Consider the following 15,847-nt stretch of genomic DNA (forward strand, 5'->3'; position numbering starts at 1 on the left):
TCGGGGTCGACGAACTTCTGATGGGGGAGATGTTGTTACGATCCACGAATAAGAAACTGCACCCTCCACGGTCCTATGGAACACTTGGGCTAGAGACTCGGTCAGGAACTCTGTTTTCATAACATAACAATATTTTAATTCTGTTTTTCTATTCCTATAAAATTGATTGTTGACTAAGTCCCTAAAAGTTGTTGTAACAAGATTGTAACTGACTATTTGTGGGTAATTCAGCCGCTATAAATGCTGATGTCCACACCACTTTTTGGGCATGAATGAAAGCTTGTGAAAGTTGTTACTCTAAATTATTCTCTCGGTCTTGAACCTCTATCTTGGACTACTAGGTGTATTCTAGTAGTATTCTCTTCTCACCTCGGTTTCTTCTCTTTTTAACCTCGAATTCTTCTCACATTATATCCGATGCACTTGATTAAAGAATTCCATACTCGGTCCCATCAATCAAGAACACGTTTCTTGAATTAAAGAACTTAGAAAGCTAAGTTATAGTTTCAGAACACGTTTTTTGAATAATTAAAAAATGTATGAAAAAAATAGAAAGTCTAGCCATACAGGTTCTTGTCTTTGAATCTCTATTACAAATTTCAAAGATCTATTGAAGTTAAACATTGTTGGCTATCAAGACTAAAAAAATCCTATCAATAAGAGGCCATCCTGCCATAGATATCGATGAAGAGGAGTAAGACAAAGATGATGAAGAAAATCGACCAAGAGGAAGGATTATATTAGATTTTTCTTTTAAACTTTTCAAATGTAATATTTCACAAACTATGAGTGATTTTGTAACGTGGGAAAGAGGGGCACAAAAGATTGTGATATTTATCCACACCCAAATAAAAACGTTAATCTCCTTTAACACACTTATTCTTTTTATGAACTGGAAAATGAATGTTTATTCTACGATTTAAGATATACATGCATATGTGTAACACGTATTACCCTTTCGGTTTACTCTTTAAACCATCTCACCCACTCTCGACGGAGCCATTCACCACAAAAGTGTACCACATAATTGAGAAGTCATTCAATAAATGTGCACCATCATGCAACCAAGAACCCACGACTCTTCATAGCATTCCTTATATCCATCGTCAACAAGAAAACGAGCTTCACTTGGCTTAAAATCCACAACGCTTTAAGGAATTATGTCTATCTCTTGTCAATGAAATGCACGAACATCACATGATCCACAACACTTCGTGGTATTACTCTTATCATTCACTATCAAATGCACGCACGCCACTCGACTTTGGATGATATATTAATTGTTACATAACATGTGTATGCTGTTGTTAGTTTGAAAGCTTTGTTAGGCCATGAATTGGATATGAAAGTCTTAGGTCTTGAGAAGAGAATTCTTGGAATAGAAATTCACAAGGATAAAAGCTCAAGAAACTTATGGTTATCTCAACGGGACTATGTTGAGAAAGTACTAGATAGATTTGGGATGAGCAATTTGAAGCTAGTGTCCAATCATATAGTGAATTATTTTAAGCTTTCTTTTGTACAATGTTCGAAGTTGGACAAGGATTTTGAAGAAATGACAAATGTTCCATATGCAAGTGCAGTTGGTTGTTTTATGTATGCGATGGTTTGTACACGACCGAATTTGTATCAAGTTGTTAGTCAAGTTAATAAGTTTATGGCAAAACCGGGTAAGAATTTGTCTCAAGTTGTGAGTCAAGTTAATAAGTTTATGGCAAAACCGGGTAAGAAAGGAAGAAATCAAATGGATCTTCGGATATCTGAAGGGCACTTCAAGTTATGGTATTGTTTTTGGTGATCAATCGAGTTGATTCTATAGTTGTTGGATATATGGATTCAGACTATGCTGGTGATATGGATGATAGAAAGTCTAGGTTTGTGTTTACTCTTTGTGGGGGGCTATATGTTGGAAATTAACACATCATTCTACCGTGACACTATCAACAACTGAAATAGAATATCAACAAGAAAACGAGCTTCATGCAACTAAGAATCCACAACTCTTCGTGACATTCCTTTTATCCATCGTCAACAAGAAAAAGAACTTCACATAACTTAGAATTCACAACGCTTTAGGGAATTATGTTTATCTCTTGTCAATGAAATGAAAAAACATCACATGATCCACAACTCTTTGTGGTATTACTCATATCATTCACCATCAAATGCACGCACGTCAATATGGATGATATGTTGATTGTTGCATAACATATGCATGTTGATGTTAATTTAAAAGCTTTATTGGGCCAGGAATTTGATATGAAAGTATTAGGTCATGCGAAGAGAATTCTTGAAATGGAAATTCACAAGGACAAAGCTCAAGAAAATTATGGTTACCTCAACGGACTATGTTGAGAAAGTACTAGACTAATTGGGATGAGAAATTTGAAGCCAATGTCCACTCCTTTGGTGGATTATTTTAAGCTTTCTTTTGTACAATATCCAAAGATGGACAAGGATATTGAAGACATGACAAATGGTCTGTATGCAAGTGCAGTTGATTGTTTGATGTATGCAATGGTTTGTACACGACCGAATTTGGTTCAAGTTAATAAGTTTATGGCAAAACCGGGTAAGCAAAGAAGCAATCAAATGGATCTTCAGGTATCTGAAGGGAACTTCAAGTTATGGTATTATTTTTGGTGGTCAACGAGCTGATTCTATAGTTGTAGGATATGTGGATTCAGACTATGTTGGTGATATGGATGATACAAGGTCTACAATTGGGTTTTTGTTTACTCTTTGTGGGGGGAATATATGTTAGAAATTAACACATCAGTCTACCGTGGCACTATCAACAACTAAAACAGAATATTAACAAGAAAACGAGCATCATGCAACCAAGAATCCACGACTCTTCATGGCATTCCACATATCCATCGTCAATAAGAAAACGAGCTTCACTTAGCTTAAAATCCATAACGCTTTAAGGAATTATGTCTATCTATTGTCAATGAAATGCACAAACATCACATGATCCACAACTCTTTGTGGTTTACTCCTTTCATTCACCATCCAATGCACGCACGTCACTCGACTGTGGATGATATGTTAATTGTTGCATAACATATGCATGATATTATTAGTTTGAAAGCTTTGTTGGGCTAGGAATTTGATTTGAATGTCTTAGGTCCTGCGAAGAGAATTCTTGGAATGGAAATTCACAAGGATTAAAGCTCAAAAATATATGGTTATCTCAACGGGACTATGTTGAGAAAGTACTAAATAGAGGAATGAGCAATTTGAAGCAAGTGTCCACTCCTTTGGTGAATCATTTTAAGATTTCTTTTGTACAATGTTCAAAGATGTATATGGATTTTGAAGACATGACAAATGTTCCATATGCAAGTGTATTTGGTTGTTTGATGTATGCGATAGTTTTACACGACCGAATTTGGATCAAGTTGTGAGTCAAGTTAATAAGTTTATGGCAAAATTGGGTAAGCAAGGAAGAAATCAAATGGATATTCAGGTATCTGAAGGCACTTCAAGTTATATTATTGTTTTTTGTGGTCAACGAGTTGATTCTATAGTTGTTGGATATGTGGATTCAGATTATGTTGGTGATATCGATGATAAAAGGTCTACAATCGGGTTTGTGTTTACTCTTTGTGGAAGACCTATATGTTAGAAAGAGAAATGATAAGGGGAGCGAAAGGTGTGTAACGAATGGGGCAACTAACGAAGTGGAGTGCTTATTAGACTTGTTAACTAAGTATTTATTTATTTTTATCTTTTATATTCATTAATAATTTTCTATTTCTTCTCACCCCTTACATTTTCTCCTCTGTCTTAAATCAATTTTTATTATTAAAAAACACTTAATAATTTATCTCTTTAATTTTTATTATTATAAATATTTTTTTTAAAATTATTATACATGCCACTATAAACATTTTAGTTATTTTCCTCTCTCAATAATTTATTTCATTTTATTTATTAAAAAAAATCAAATTTATTTTCAATAATAAAAATGACTCGAATTAAAATAAATAATAATTAATTATGTTATATTTAATTAAAAACATTTACTTGGTTAATATACTATTTTATATTAATAAATTGCAAAATCTAATTAAAGACTATCAATAAAATAAATATACCAAAAAAATATGGTCTAAAATCTATCCTAACATCTACTTTTAGAAAATCGATAAATTGTTTTTAATCATCACGCAGTAGTAGTTTTCACGAGTTTTTTATCGTCAACATATTGATATCGAAAACTTTATATCTACTAGACAAATTAGAAACAATATATAATTTTTGTTGAATATTGTTGATTGAGATTTTGTAGTTGATTGACCTTTATGTAGTTAATTGAGCTTCAATAGTTGATTGAGTTTCTAATAAATTCACATGAAAAGAAAGAGACTTTTAAAGAGAGAAAAGAGAGAAAACAACACTTAAGAGTTAAAAAAAGAGAATTAATCCGTTGAGTAAAATTATTAATAATTTTATTTTTTTTATTATTAATATATATATTAAGATATAATTAATTAATTGAATTAAATTTTTTTTTATTCTTTTATATATATAAATTTTAATTAACATAATTAATTATTATTTATTTTAATTTGAGTCATTTTTATTATTAAAAATAAATTTTAATTTTTTTAATAAATAAAAGAAAATAAATTATTGAGAGAGAAATAATTAAAATGCGTTTTATGTTTTATAGTGGCATGTACAATAATTTCAAAAAAGAATATTTATAATAATAAAAATTAAAGAGATAAATTATTAAGTGTTTTTTAATAATAAAAATTAATTTTTTTTCTATTGAATTCGTCTTATTTAAGATAGAGGGAGAAAATGTAAATAATGAGAAGAGAGAGAAAATTATTAATCAATATAAAAGGAAAAATAAATAAATAATGAGTTAGCAAGTCTAATCAGCTCTCCACGTCGTTCGTTGCCCCCATTCGCTACAAATCTTTCGCTCCCCCTATCATTACTCATGTTAGAAATTAACACATTAGTCTACCGTGACACTATCAACAACTGAAACAAAATATATGATAGTAGTTGAAGCTGCTAAAGAAGCATTTTGTCTTAATGGGCTAGTAAAGGAATTGGGTATTGAGCAATGTGAAGTTTAATTACTTTGTGAAAGTCAAAGTGTCATTTATTTGACAAAGAATTAAGTGTACCATGCTAGAACTAAGCATATTCATGTGAGATTTCACAAGATCATAGAGTTGATAGCATCTGGTGAAATACTGTTACAGAAGGTTCATACTAGTGAAAATGCAGTTAATATGTTGACGAAGCCAGATACTACTGACAAGTCAAAACATTGTTTTGGCTTGTTTAATGTCTCAAGTTGCTAAGGAATGGTAGTAGATCATCCCAATTAGAGTGTCTAAAACTCTATATTGTTATATTTTAAGAAGGTTTGAATTTCTCGAATGTGGAGGTATGTGATTTATCTCCTATGAGATGGAATATTAGCCAAGGTGGAGATTGTTGTGTATGTGGCTTATAAATGCATGTTATTAAGTTTATAGTTAATGGTTTGGACCTAAAGTAGTTTAGTCTTTCTGACATAATGTACTACTCTATAAATACCATGTAATACAGGGTTTAACCTCAAAAGTGAAATAATATATTTGGCGACACTCCCGAGAACATAGACAGTTTGGCCGAACCACGTTATATCTTGTGTTCTTTCTTTAGAATTCTCTATTGTTATTAGTTTACGTGGTTATTCGAATCAACAATATATAACATTGAAATTCACCCCTCTTGTAAAGCGTTTTAGCCACATTATCAACCGTTTATTTAGCCTAGTTTTTGTTGTTGTTGTGACAAAGATGGACCACTTTATGGCTATAATATTGTTTCACGTTTGATGAACATTCCTTGTATTCACAACCAACTTCTTCTATGCTTAATTGGATAACCGATTGTATGTAGGGTTCTAAATTAGTTGAGACCAACTGAACAATTTTAGGCTCGAGCTCAACTCGTTTAACATATATTTGGGTTCGAGCTCGATTTAAACTTTTATATTCGAGCTCGGCTTGTATGTATTTAGTTGGGCTCATGAGATCCTCGAGCTCGACTTGTTTAGAGCTCGTTAGGAGATATCGATAAGAGCTTGTTTACACCCTAAAAGAAAGTTTCACGTTAGGTGTAGTGCTTCACCTTTTTTTGGGTATTAAATATTAATAAATATTAAACGAGGCCTTAAACGAGTCTCTAAACGAACATATTCGTGAGTTCATAAATGAGCCTCTAGACGAACATGTTCGAGAGCCAATTAACGAGCCTCTAAGGGCTCGTTTGATATATTAGATTTTGGGTTTTTCTAGAATTTTATCCTAAAACTCAACAATCATTTCAACTATTTCATCAATCATTTTATATATTTAAATACTAAAATTATTCTTTATTTAATTATATAAAATTAATTTATCTTAAAAAATAAAAGATACTTTTGACTTTTAACCTTTAAAAATTATTTTTTTTAAAATTTCATCAAAAATGGTTTTTTAGGGGAAAAAAATCTCAATAATCAAAAATCAAACAAATCCTAAATGAACATATTTGCGAGTTGACGAGCGGAATATTCGAAATATATAACCTGACTCGTTTCATTAAAACTAATGAACAAGTTCGAACATGTTATTTTTACCAATCCAATATTCTAATATCTCGAAAGCACATATGTTCTCTAATCATTTATATGGTTGAGTTATCTATGTTTGTTTAAACGGTTGATTTGTTGTTTGTTTAAGGATAGAAACCTTAAATTTTGTAAATTGACTGTTAAAAGAAGTAGGACTGTACATGTTAACGAGCTTTTGAACCCAATATTGATGTTTTAGAAGAAAAAAAAAATCAATTTATGCTATAATTTGGGACAAATGTGGTTAAAATTGAAAGTTTATTTAAGATTGTTAAATATTTTTTTAATTTGTAAGATGGTGAGTTATGTAAAATTTTATTTTTAGAAAATATTTGTTATGTATATAAATAATTAAAAAATTATAATAAGTAAATAATACTAAAAAGTTATAATTACATAATCAATTACATGAGTTCATTTATTTAAATATGTAATCATTTTGTTTTGAATTGACGTTAAATCATATAAAAACGTAAAATTGAAATAATTTAAAACTAATAATTAAATTTAAAATTTAAAATAATAATAGTTTAATTAGTTTAACCGTTTATCTAAGACTAAAATCACTAAAATCGATAAACTCTTGTATTATTGTAAAAACATAAAATTAAATTGAGGTTTTAACTTGGGCAGAGTAACGCGGGTAATATTACATATTTTTTTGAATTATAATTTAAATTATCAAATTCATTTATATACATCCAAAACAACTTTATATTCATCTATTTTATTTGTTTACACATTCATAAAACCCAATGCATCCCAAAATAAATAAATAAATAAACACATGCAAACAATCTTAGCAACAGTTAAAACCTACATTTTGCTTCCTTTATACATTTTAAAAATCTAGTCTTCATCATCAACTGTTGAGTGGTATTTTATTGGTTGTTAAACAAAATGGTGATTGTTTCAGAATTTAAAAAATAATAATTGATTTGGAATTATGATATCAATATGACACTGTTCAATTATATTGATAATATAATTATAAACATATGACCGCATAGCGCAGTGGATTAGCGCGTCTGACTTCGGATCAGAAGGTCGTGGGTTCGACTCCCACTGTGGTCGTTTTTTTTAACCTTACTTAATATATTGAAAAAATAAAGGGTACCCCTTACAATAGTCTTTGTGTAAAATTGGATAATTTTGATGTATCATGTATTCTAATGATATGTTTCATTGGAGCTATGTGAAGGTACAAGTAGGGATGGCAATGGGGCGGTTCGGGGCGGGGAATGCATTTACCATCCCCGCACCGTTTTAATTTTGGGGAATTTTTTAATACCATCCCCGCCCCGTTCGGTTTTTTTCGGTTTCGGGGAATCCCGCGGGGCACCGTTTATAATTATTTTTATTTAAAATAAAATAAAAATTATACAATAAAATTATATAAACAAGTTTTTTAATATAATATATATTATAATATATTAAAATTTATATTATTATAAAGAAATAACATTACTACTCTTATAAAATATAGTGAATAAATAAATATATTGATAATTTAATATATTTAATTATGTTTATGGTGTTCGGGGCAGATTCGGGGTAGATTCAGAGTAAAATCGGGGCGGGTCGGGGCGGGGGACACAAATACCATCCCCGCCCCATTCCCATTCGGTTTCGGGGAAAAACCATCCCAAACGGGGCAATTCGGTTCGGTTTTCGCGGGGCGGTTTCAAATTGCCATCCCTAGGTACAAGAAACTAATGATATCTTTGATTGGAGCTATGTTAAGGAACAAGAAAAGAGATGAATTGAATAGAGGATGAAAAGGATTTAATGAAAGTTTGCATACAATCCAAATCCAAATACGTCACTTATCTGTTTTTTTTTAAGGAACAAAATTAGAAAATATTAATCTCAAATAAAATCATCTGTAAGACTATAGTTGCAAATGAAGCAAGCAATAAGTTATGAACAAATCATTTATCTCACTCAAACAACTATTAGATGTATTTTTATGAAAACTTTAGAATATACATGGTAAAATTTAAGTGGATTATTTATCTTTTCCACTAGGTTTATATTTTAAATTTAAATATTTATTTATCCTTTTTAATTTGATACAATTCTACAATCAACTATATCTATATTAGGGATGACAATGAGACGGATCGAAACGGGGAATGAACTTATCATTCTCATCTTATTCTATTTCGAGATTTTATTTTTACTATTATTTCCGTCTCGTTTCACTTAAAAATCTACGCGTAATACAATTTATACAATATTATTTAATATACTATTTTTTTATAATTGAATTATTTACTATGAAATTATTTTTTATACAATATATAGTCTAATATATTACAAATCTATATTATTGTTAAAAAATAAAACTCAAACTCTTATAAAATATTAAAAATTATTATTTATTTTATTTTATTAGTGTTCGAGGTAGAGACACAAATAACATTCTCGTTTCATCCCCGGTCAATTATCTATCAAACAGGAAAAAATCGTTCAAACATGATAATTCGAATAGAAAATCACAAAAACTTTAAGACGAATAATAATTTTCGTCCTTAATTTTTTCCAAATAAAATATGATTGGTCTCGTCTTGTTGGTTTTCATTTTCAATCCACATTCTCAATCAAGTAAAATATCTGATCCAAACACCGAAATACTATACGGATATTTTAAAAGTGTTTGTTAATTTATATATATTTAAAACATTTCAATTAAATTCTATACATATCCAAAACAATTTAAACATAAAATTAAAAAAATTAACTCAGCAATTTAAACAATTTAAACAATTTAAGAGTTGTATAGTTTAAAGTTTGAGGTAGATTTTGTCATTCTTGCTAAGCTTAGGGGACTTAATCCAAATTATACATTTCCATGTGCTCTCTTAGCAATTTACTGTGAGTTTTCCGATCCTTGTGTTCACGCAAATATTGACCATAATTCCTTCTCTCTTTCTCTTTCTCAGATCATCTTGTCTCATCCGCTTTTTCCCCATCACTTTTTGCTTTGCAAATCACAACCCTTTTACCCTTTTCGTTTAATCTTCATATACATCTTCCGATCAGGTAATTTTTCATCTCAGTTACAGGCTTACAGCTCCGTATCTTCTGTCTTTGGATTTCAACATTCTTTTTCTCGATTTTGCTGTGCTTTGTGAGTATTTTACGGTCATTGTTATGCATTTCTTCTCTACATTGCTGGGTGTTTGCCTTTTCGCGATTGTGTGCTGTAAAGGAGACCGGAATTCCGATTCTTAAAGAGTTCTCTAGTGTACTTATAAATGTCCCCCATTTTTTATCTTTGTGTGTATAGATAGCTTAGCTGCACAGAAATTTGCTTTTCTGACTGAGTCATGGTCTCTCTCTCTCTCACACACACACAGACACACACTTAGACTTGGATTCAAGGAATTTGAAGATAACTATTGCAGGTCTGCATTTTCAGCTCAATTAACATGAAATTAACATCTTTATACTGCATGAAATGCTGATAAGTCACTAAAGTGCTTTGATTAAATATTTGTTTTCTATCTTCTATACTCAAGATTGAAATTCTTGCTAGACAAAGATTATATAATGCATTTGCTGTAATCTGCATTGCTTATTGTCATATATTCAGAAATTATCTTTTTCAAATTTCCAAGATTAAAACTTCTGATTGACCACTGTTTTATGTTTTTTGTAACCTCCATTTCGTATTACATCAATCACTGTCCTTCATAAACCTACACAGAAAGTTTATTCACTATTTCATTTTGTAAATATCATTTTACATCATAAGTCCCAATTAGTGCTTAAAACCTCTGTGGTTCTTTAAAAACATCTTGAGGAAATTGCGAGACTTATTGCTTGCATGTGTATGTTCAATATCTAGATCGAATTTTGTCTTGTTAGATACATCATATTGAAAATGTTTATTTGAATCTTTGATGCAAGTAATTGATGAATCTGCAATAATAGCACATAACCTAGTCTTTTTGTCCGTAATGCTTGATTGACTAAGGTTATGCAAGATATGAAATGTTTAAGGCTATGTAGTTTGATTATTTTGTTGAAATTGAGGTCCACAATGACGCTTATACAAAAACAGCATATAAGGAACATTCTGATATGAGAAATTTCAATCTTACATAGAAATGAATGAATTTGTAGTAAGTAGATGAGAATATAGAATAAAATTTCCAACTTTATTTCACATATTTGCAATATTTATCTACTATTATTTTTATGCTAATATTTTTTAACTATCTTATTGGCTTTTCTGGACTACGCCCATAACCAGTCTAATTACAATTTTCAGGTCACCAAAATGCTAAAAATACCCAATGCACATGCTAATTCTTTTAAATCTCATTAATTATAGTAAGTATGCATAGTAAAAGTCAGATGGTTATTTCTTCTGATGATTATTTTCTATGATTGAATGGTTGTACATATAATGAGGCATTGAGCTCAAATCAAGTGGCTACTAGACATAATAAATAAGTTTCTTTCTTCATTGAACTGACTCCAGGGATTAAACTAGAAACAAAGTCATCAATGAGAGGCACTATGTATAGCAACACCGTCTTACAGGGACAAGACCTTTGGCCTATAAGGAAGACTCTCACGTCATCTGATGTGGATGTCACTCACCCATTCCTCACTCTTCCTCGACAAGCAGTTGAAGATCATATTCTTGTACATTTAACACCGTTTGATCAAGACCATTTAAGAAGCATACATCATGTAACCATTAATGTTCAAGATGATGATAATGGTGATAAGTACCAGATGAAGCTGAAGTGGCGTGGGAGCTATTACAATCTTATTGGGAAATGGGGCAAAGTTGTTAGAGGGAAAGGACTTGGTGTTGGTAATGAAATAATGATTCGTTGGGTTAATGGTTGGTTGCATTTTACTGTCCCTCAAGAGATTAATGTTCGTTTAGTCCAACCACCCCAACCTGTTGTACCACTTCAAGAGCCACTTTATTGGCCTATTAAAAAAGTTTTGACATTATCAGATGTAGACACTAACCACCCTTTCCTCCCTTTGCCTAGACGACCTGTTGATGAACATATTCTTGTTCATTTAACAGAACAAGAACGAGAATGTCTTAGAAATGATGAACAAGTAGATATGACTGCACGAGATGATGACACGGGAGAACTTTATCAAATGAAGCTGAAATGGCGCGGGAATAATTATAATCTTATTGGGAAATGGGGAAAAATCATTCGGAGGAGGGGACTTGGTGTTGGGAAAGAAATAAAAATGCGTTGCTGGAATAAGTGTTTACATTTCTCAGTTCCACAAGAACAGATTGTTGCAATACCCCCAGGATTAGATTATTGGCCAATTAGAAAGGCTCTAACATTATCGGATATTGATACAAATCACCCGTTTCTCACGTTACCTGGAAAGGCTGTTGAAAATAATATTGTAGTATATTGGCCTCTCCAAGCACGAGATCAACTGAGAAATGAAAGGCAGTTAACTATTAATGCTCAAGATTACGATAATGGTGAGCTTTATACAATGAAGTTGAGATGGCGTGGGAGCTACTACAATCTTGTCGGTAAATGGGGTAAAATTGTTCGTGAAAAGGAGCTTACTATTGGAAGAGAGATTAAATTACGCTGGGATAATGGGTGTCTGCTTTTTTCATTTCAGATATAATGAAGGTACAATTTTATATACATGTAGCGGAATTTAGAATGCTAAGTCAGCATTTTTTTTTATGTTTGATATTATTCTGTGCAGCAAAGATGGGGACTCTCAAATTAAATGCCAAATGACAAGCTTTACTAAAATTTCACTGGTTTCAGGAGAACATCTTGAATCATAAGCAAGATAAGGTGAGTAATAAAAGTCAAAATTTTGTTTTCCACAATCAGTTTTAATATTCTCAGCTAAATAGTGTCTCTTCATTTTCGTTCGATGATATTTGTTCCTCCTTATTTTTGTTTTCATTGACCTTCATTTCAGCTTGATATAGACTGATCTGCACATTGTTTTTGTAACTTTTTGCATAAAGGGCGTTCATCTCTTAGCAATTTTCTCATGTAAGCCTTGTTTGACTTGAGTCATTTGAGATTAATTTCCAATAATCCACTATCCAATCAACAATCTACTCATCAATCACATCATTCAAATTATCACCAAAACACCCTTTATTTTGTAAATTATTATTTCGTTATATAATTATAACCCTAATACTATACCCAAATAACTTCAAATAACCTACATCAAAACAAAATTATTTGGAAATAACCACTTGATTATTCAAATAATTCTGGGGCAGTACAATTGCATACATGGGAGAAAAAAGTTGATATTAAAATATGATACAGTTGGATACATTTGTACGAGAGTTCTTTATTTGAATTTTTTAAGCAATTATTTCAGTGAAATATGTGGGACCTTTTATTTGAAACCTAGACTGAACTTGCATTTTGAAATGGTTCAAGTACACCAAACTTGTGTGCTGAAATGCTTAAAGCTGGCTGATGATGAGCCTATTTTGAAACTAGTATTTTGATAGAATCATAATCTCATTCAAAATTTACAAAAATTGAAATTGAAATTGATCTGAATATTAATTTTTGATTCATATTATTTTTTGGATCATGATCTAAGATTATATGTGATTTTTGTTGTTTCGTTTGGTATATAAATTATTTCATAGATAATAATTTAAATTATATTGTAATTTGTTTGTTTCGTTTAGTATATAATTTTTTATTTTCACAATCATACTTTGTAGATCAATGTAATTTTTGGCAAATGGTATCAGCTTTTTATACCAATTGATCATATCATGCTATTTGCTTGCAGCAAGGCAATGTTATTGTAATTCATGGATGATAATTGTGGAGGAAATGAAAGAGCAGGCCATTTGTCATAAAATCTTCACTCGAACAAACTTTGTCCTTTACATGAATTTCAATTGTCGTAGGCTTCCCCATGGGTTCCTCAACTAAGGTCATCTCATCGAGCAAATGCTCGGCTACTACTTGGGGGGAAAGAATGCCAACACATACCTTAAGGATAAGAGAAACTAACATTTTATGATGGGGGTATGTCACGTTGTCCATAAATATCATGTAAGTAGAAATTTTGGAAACACTTTGTATATCGATTTAAATTTAGGCCTTATTTTATGAGGATTATTTGAGTTTCAAATAACCCACTATTAAATGAATAATCTACTCATCAATCACATCATTAACCAAAATACTCTATTAATTTCTTTAAAAAAATTGTTTTTTTCATTTTATATTTATACACTTAATGTCTTTTTACACAAAAACACAATTTTCATTAGCATAGATTAACAAGATTATTTGAAAATAGTCACTTGGTTATTTAAATAACCCAAGATCAAACAAGGCCTTAGTCAAAAACAAATTCAAATGTAATTGTGGTTATTTCTCATTTGATTTGAGAAGAAACACTTATTGTTTTCGTGTATGAATTTGGATTCGTTTCCAAATATAACAACAAAATTAAAATTTTAATGTGTCTAAAACTAAATTTTGTTTCCCAACCTTTCTTCATTTGGAAATGGATCCAGATAAGTGTTTCCAATTGGGTTTAACATGCCCAATGTTTTGCTATGATGACTTGCTATTATTACCTATTCCAATTTCTTTTTGTCTATTATTACATTGTTATCTTGCTTTTGAAGTGTACAGGATTCAAGTGATTTGTGCTTGAGGAACACTCATTGAAGGCTGCATTGGCATGTAACTGGGTTTTTAGATGATTTTGAAATTAATGATGATGATATGCATGCATGCTTGCCTGAGATGATTTTGATATGATAGTTATTCTTATTTCTTGACAATATACTAATGATGTTTTCTTGTTTTGATATTAATAATGATGTAGATGCTTATCTTGAGTTGAAATTCATGTATAGATTTAGGGTGGATAATAATAAACGGAAGGTTAGGAATTCCTAAATCTAGATGAATCCAGACTAGCAATTTCTAAAAGCTCGTGAAAACCTTATCAATGGATGAAGATATGAAGATATATGCTATGAGGCATGAACAGATCTTTATAAGAGTTGTAATGGGTTTAAGCTTAGTTAAAAAAATATTATCTACCAAGTATGAAGTATTAGTTGTGTGGTTAATTTGTTAAACTGAATAAACTTTGCATTTTTGGATCGACGATCCATCATTTGAAGACATCACCATTGAGGCTGGAAGAAGCTCATTATCACTTGGGGATATTGTTAATGACATTCATGAAACATCCATTCTTCATTTTGTTTTTGAGGCTCAATTCATATTCATGAACCCATTAGACCTAATTCCATTTCCAGTAAAGAAATATTTCAGAGTTAGGCTTGAATGGTGCCCTACACAGTTATGGAACCCTTTATAGAAGGCCTTGAAAAAATATCTGGTTGGTATGATGCCTTCATCAGCTTTTATTTGAGACAAATTGAGTTTCTTAAACAAGATCCAATATTAGTTGGGAATAAAGATTCTCTATATTTTCATGCTCATTGGCCTTGGAAATATTTTGAATTTTTGGGAAACAAACTGTCAAGGCTCAAAGTGAGTTAAATTTTATGTTTGATTGTTTTTTGGGAAAGAATGAGAGGTCAAGGAGAAGTATGATTAATGACAATTTTGAAGCTGATTGAGAGGAAGTGGTAAAAAAAATACCACGTTTTTTTATAGAGAAAGTTTGAGATGCAGTGATTTTGCTTTGTAAGATGAGGACTCTTTGAAGCAATGGCTTCCTAAAGCCTTAAACAGACGAGATTAAATGTTGTAATAGGTTTTCGGGTGGTAAATAAAAAAGTGCAATGTCTATAAAATCTAGAATCGATTTAGCTATATGATTGTTTTGAAAAATATAAAATGTAAAAAAAGTGATAAAACTTATCATCTTCTCACACGTATCTCTTCATTAATTAATTTAATTAACTTATCAATCAAAATATTCTATTTATTTTTTAAAATAAATTTTGTTTAATTATATATTAATACATTTAATTCTTTTCACTATTAACCGTGGAGAAATTTGACAAAATGACTCAAATAATTACATCATTTTGGGAAATGACCAAGGCTTGATAAAGTATGAAAAAATGATCCTCTTGTACGAAAAATCCTTCGCGTCACGTTAGCCTACATCGCGTGACGCGAAGGGATGTCCTTAATATATATTCATTTTTTTCTTCATTTTTTCTTCCTCGTTCTCTCTCTTCTCACTATTCTCCCATTCTCT

At 30.8% G+C, this 15,847-nt stretch overlaps 1 protein-coding gene, 1 long non-coding RNA gene and 1 other non-coding gene across 3 annotated transcripts; all 3 read left to right on the forward strand.

Moving 5' to 3' along the window:
- Positions 1-7,634: 7,634 nt before the first annotated feature.
- TRNAR-UCG lies at positions 7,635-7,708 on the forward strand. Its single transcript has one exon. It is a non-coding gene; the product is annotated as a tRNA-Arg (tRNA).
- A 1,769-nt stretch (positions 7,709-9,477) lies between these two features.
- LOC124914589 lies at positions 9,478-12,470 on the forward strand. The gene is made up of 3 exons (XM_047455172.1): positions 9,478-9,679; positions 11,127-12,279; positions 12,359-12,470. Exon 2 carries the CDS (start codon positions 11,153-11,155, stop codon positions 12,272-12,274), a length of 1,122 nt encoding a protein of 373 aa, XP_047311128.1. The 5' UTR covers positions 9,478-9,679; positions 11,127-11,152; the 3' UTR covers positions 12,275-12,279; positions 12,359-12,470.
- Positions 12,471-13,422: 952 nt separating this feature from the next.
- Positions 13,423-14,563, forward strand: LOC124916618. The gene is made up of 2 exons (XR_007096895.1): positions 13,423-13,701; positions 14,286-14,563. It is a non-coding gene; the product is annotated as an uncharacterized LOC124916618 (long non-coding RNA).
- Positions 14,564-15,847: the final 1,284 nt, after the last annotated feature.

Source organism: Impatiens glandulifera, chromosome 9, assembly GCF_907164915.1.
Source record: "Impatiens glandulifera chromosome 9, dImpGla2.1, whole genome shotgun sequence".
Classification (NCBI taxonomy): domain Eukaryota; kingdom Viridiplantae; phylum Streptophyta; class Magnoliopsida; order Ericales; family Balsaminaceae; genus Impatiens; species Impatiens glandulifera.

Coding starts and splice junctions, on each gene's coding strand:
- LOC124914589 (XM_047455172.1), top strand. CDS start 11,153: ATGAGAGGCACTATGTATAGCAACACCGTCTTACAGGGACAAGACCTT.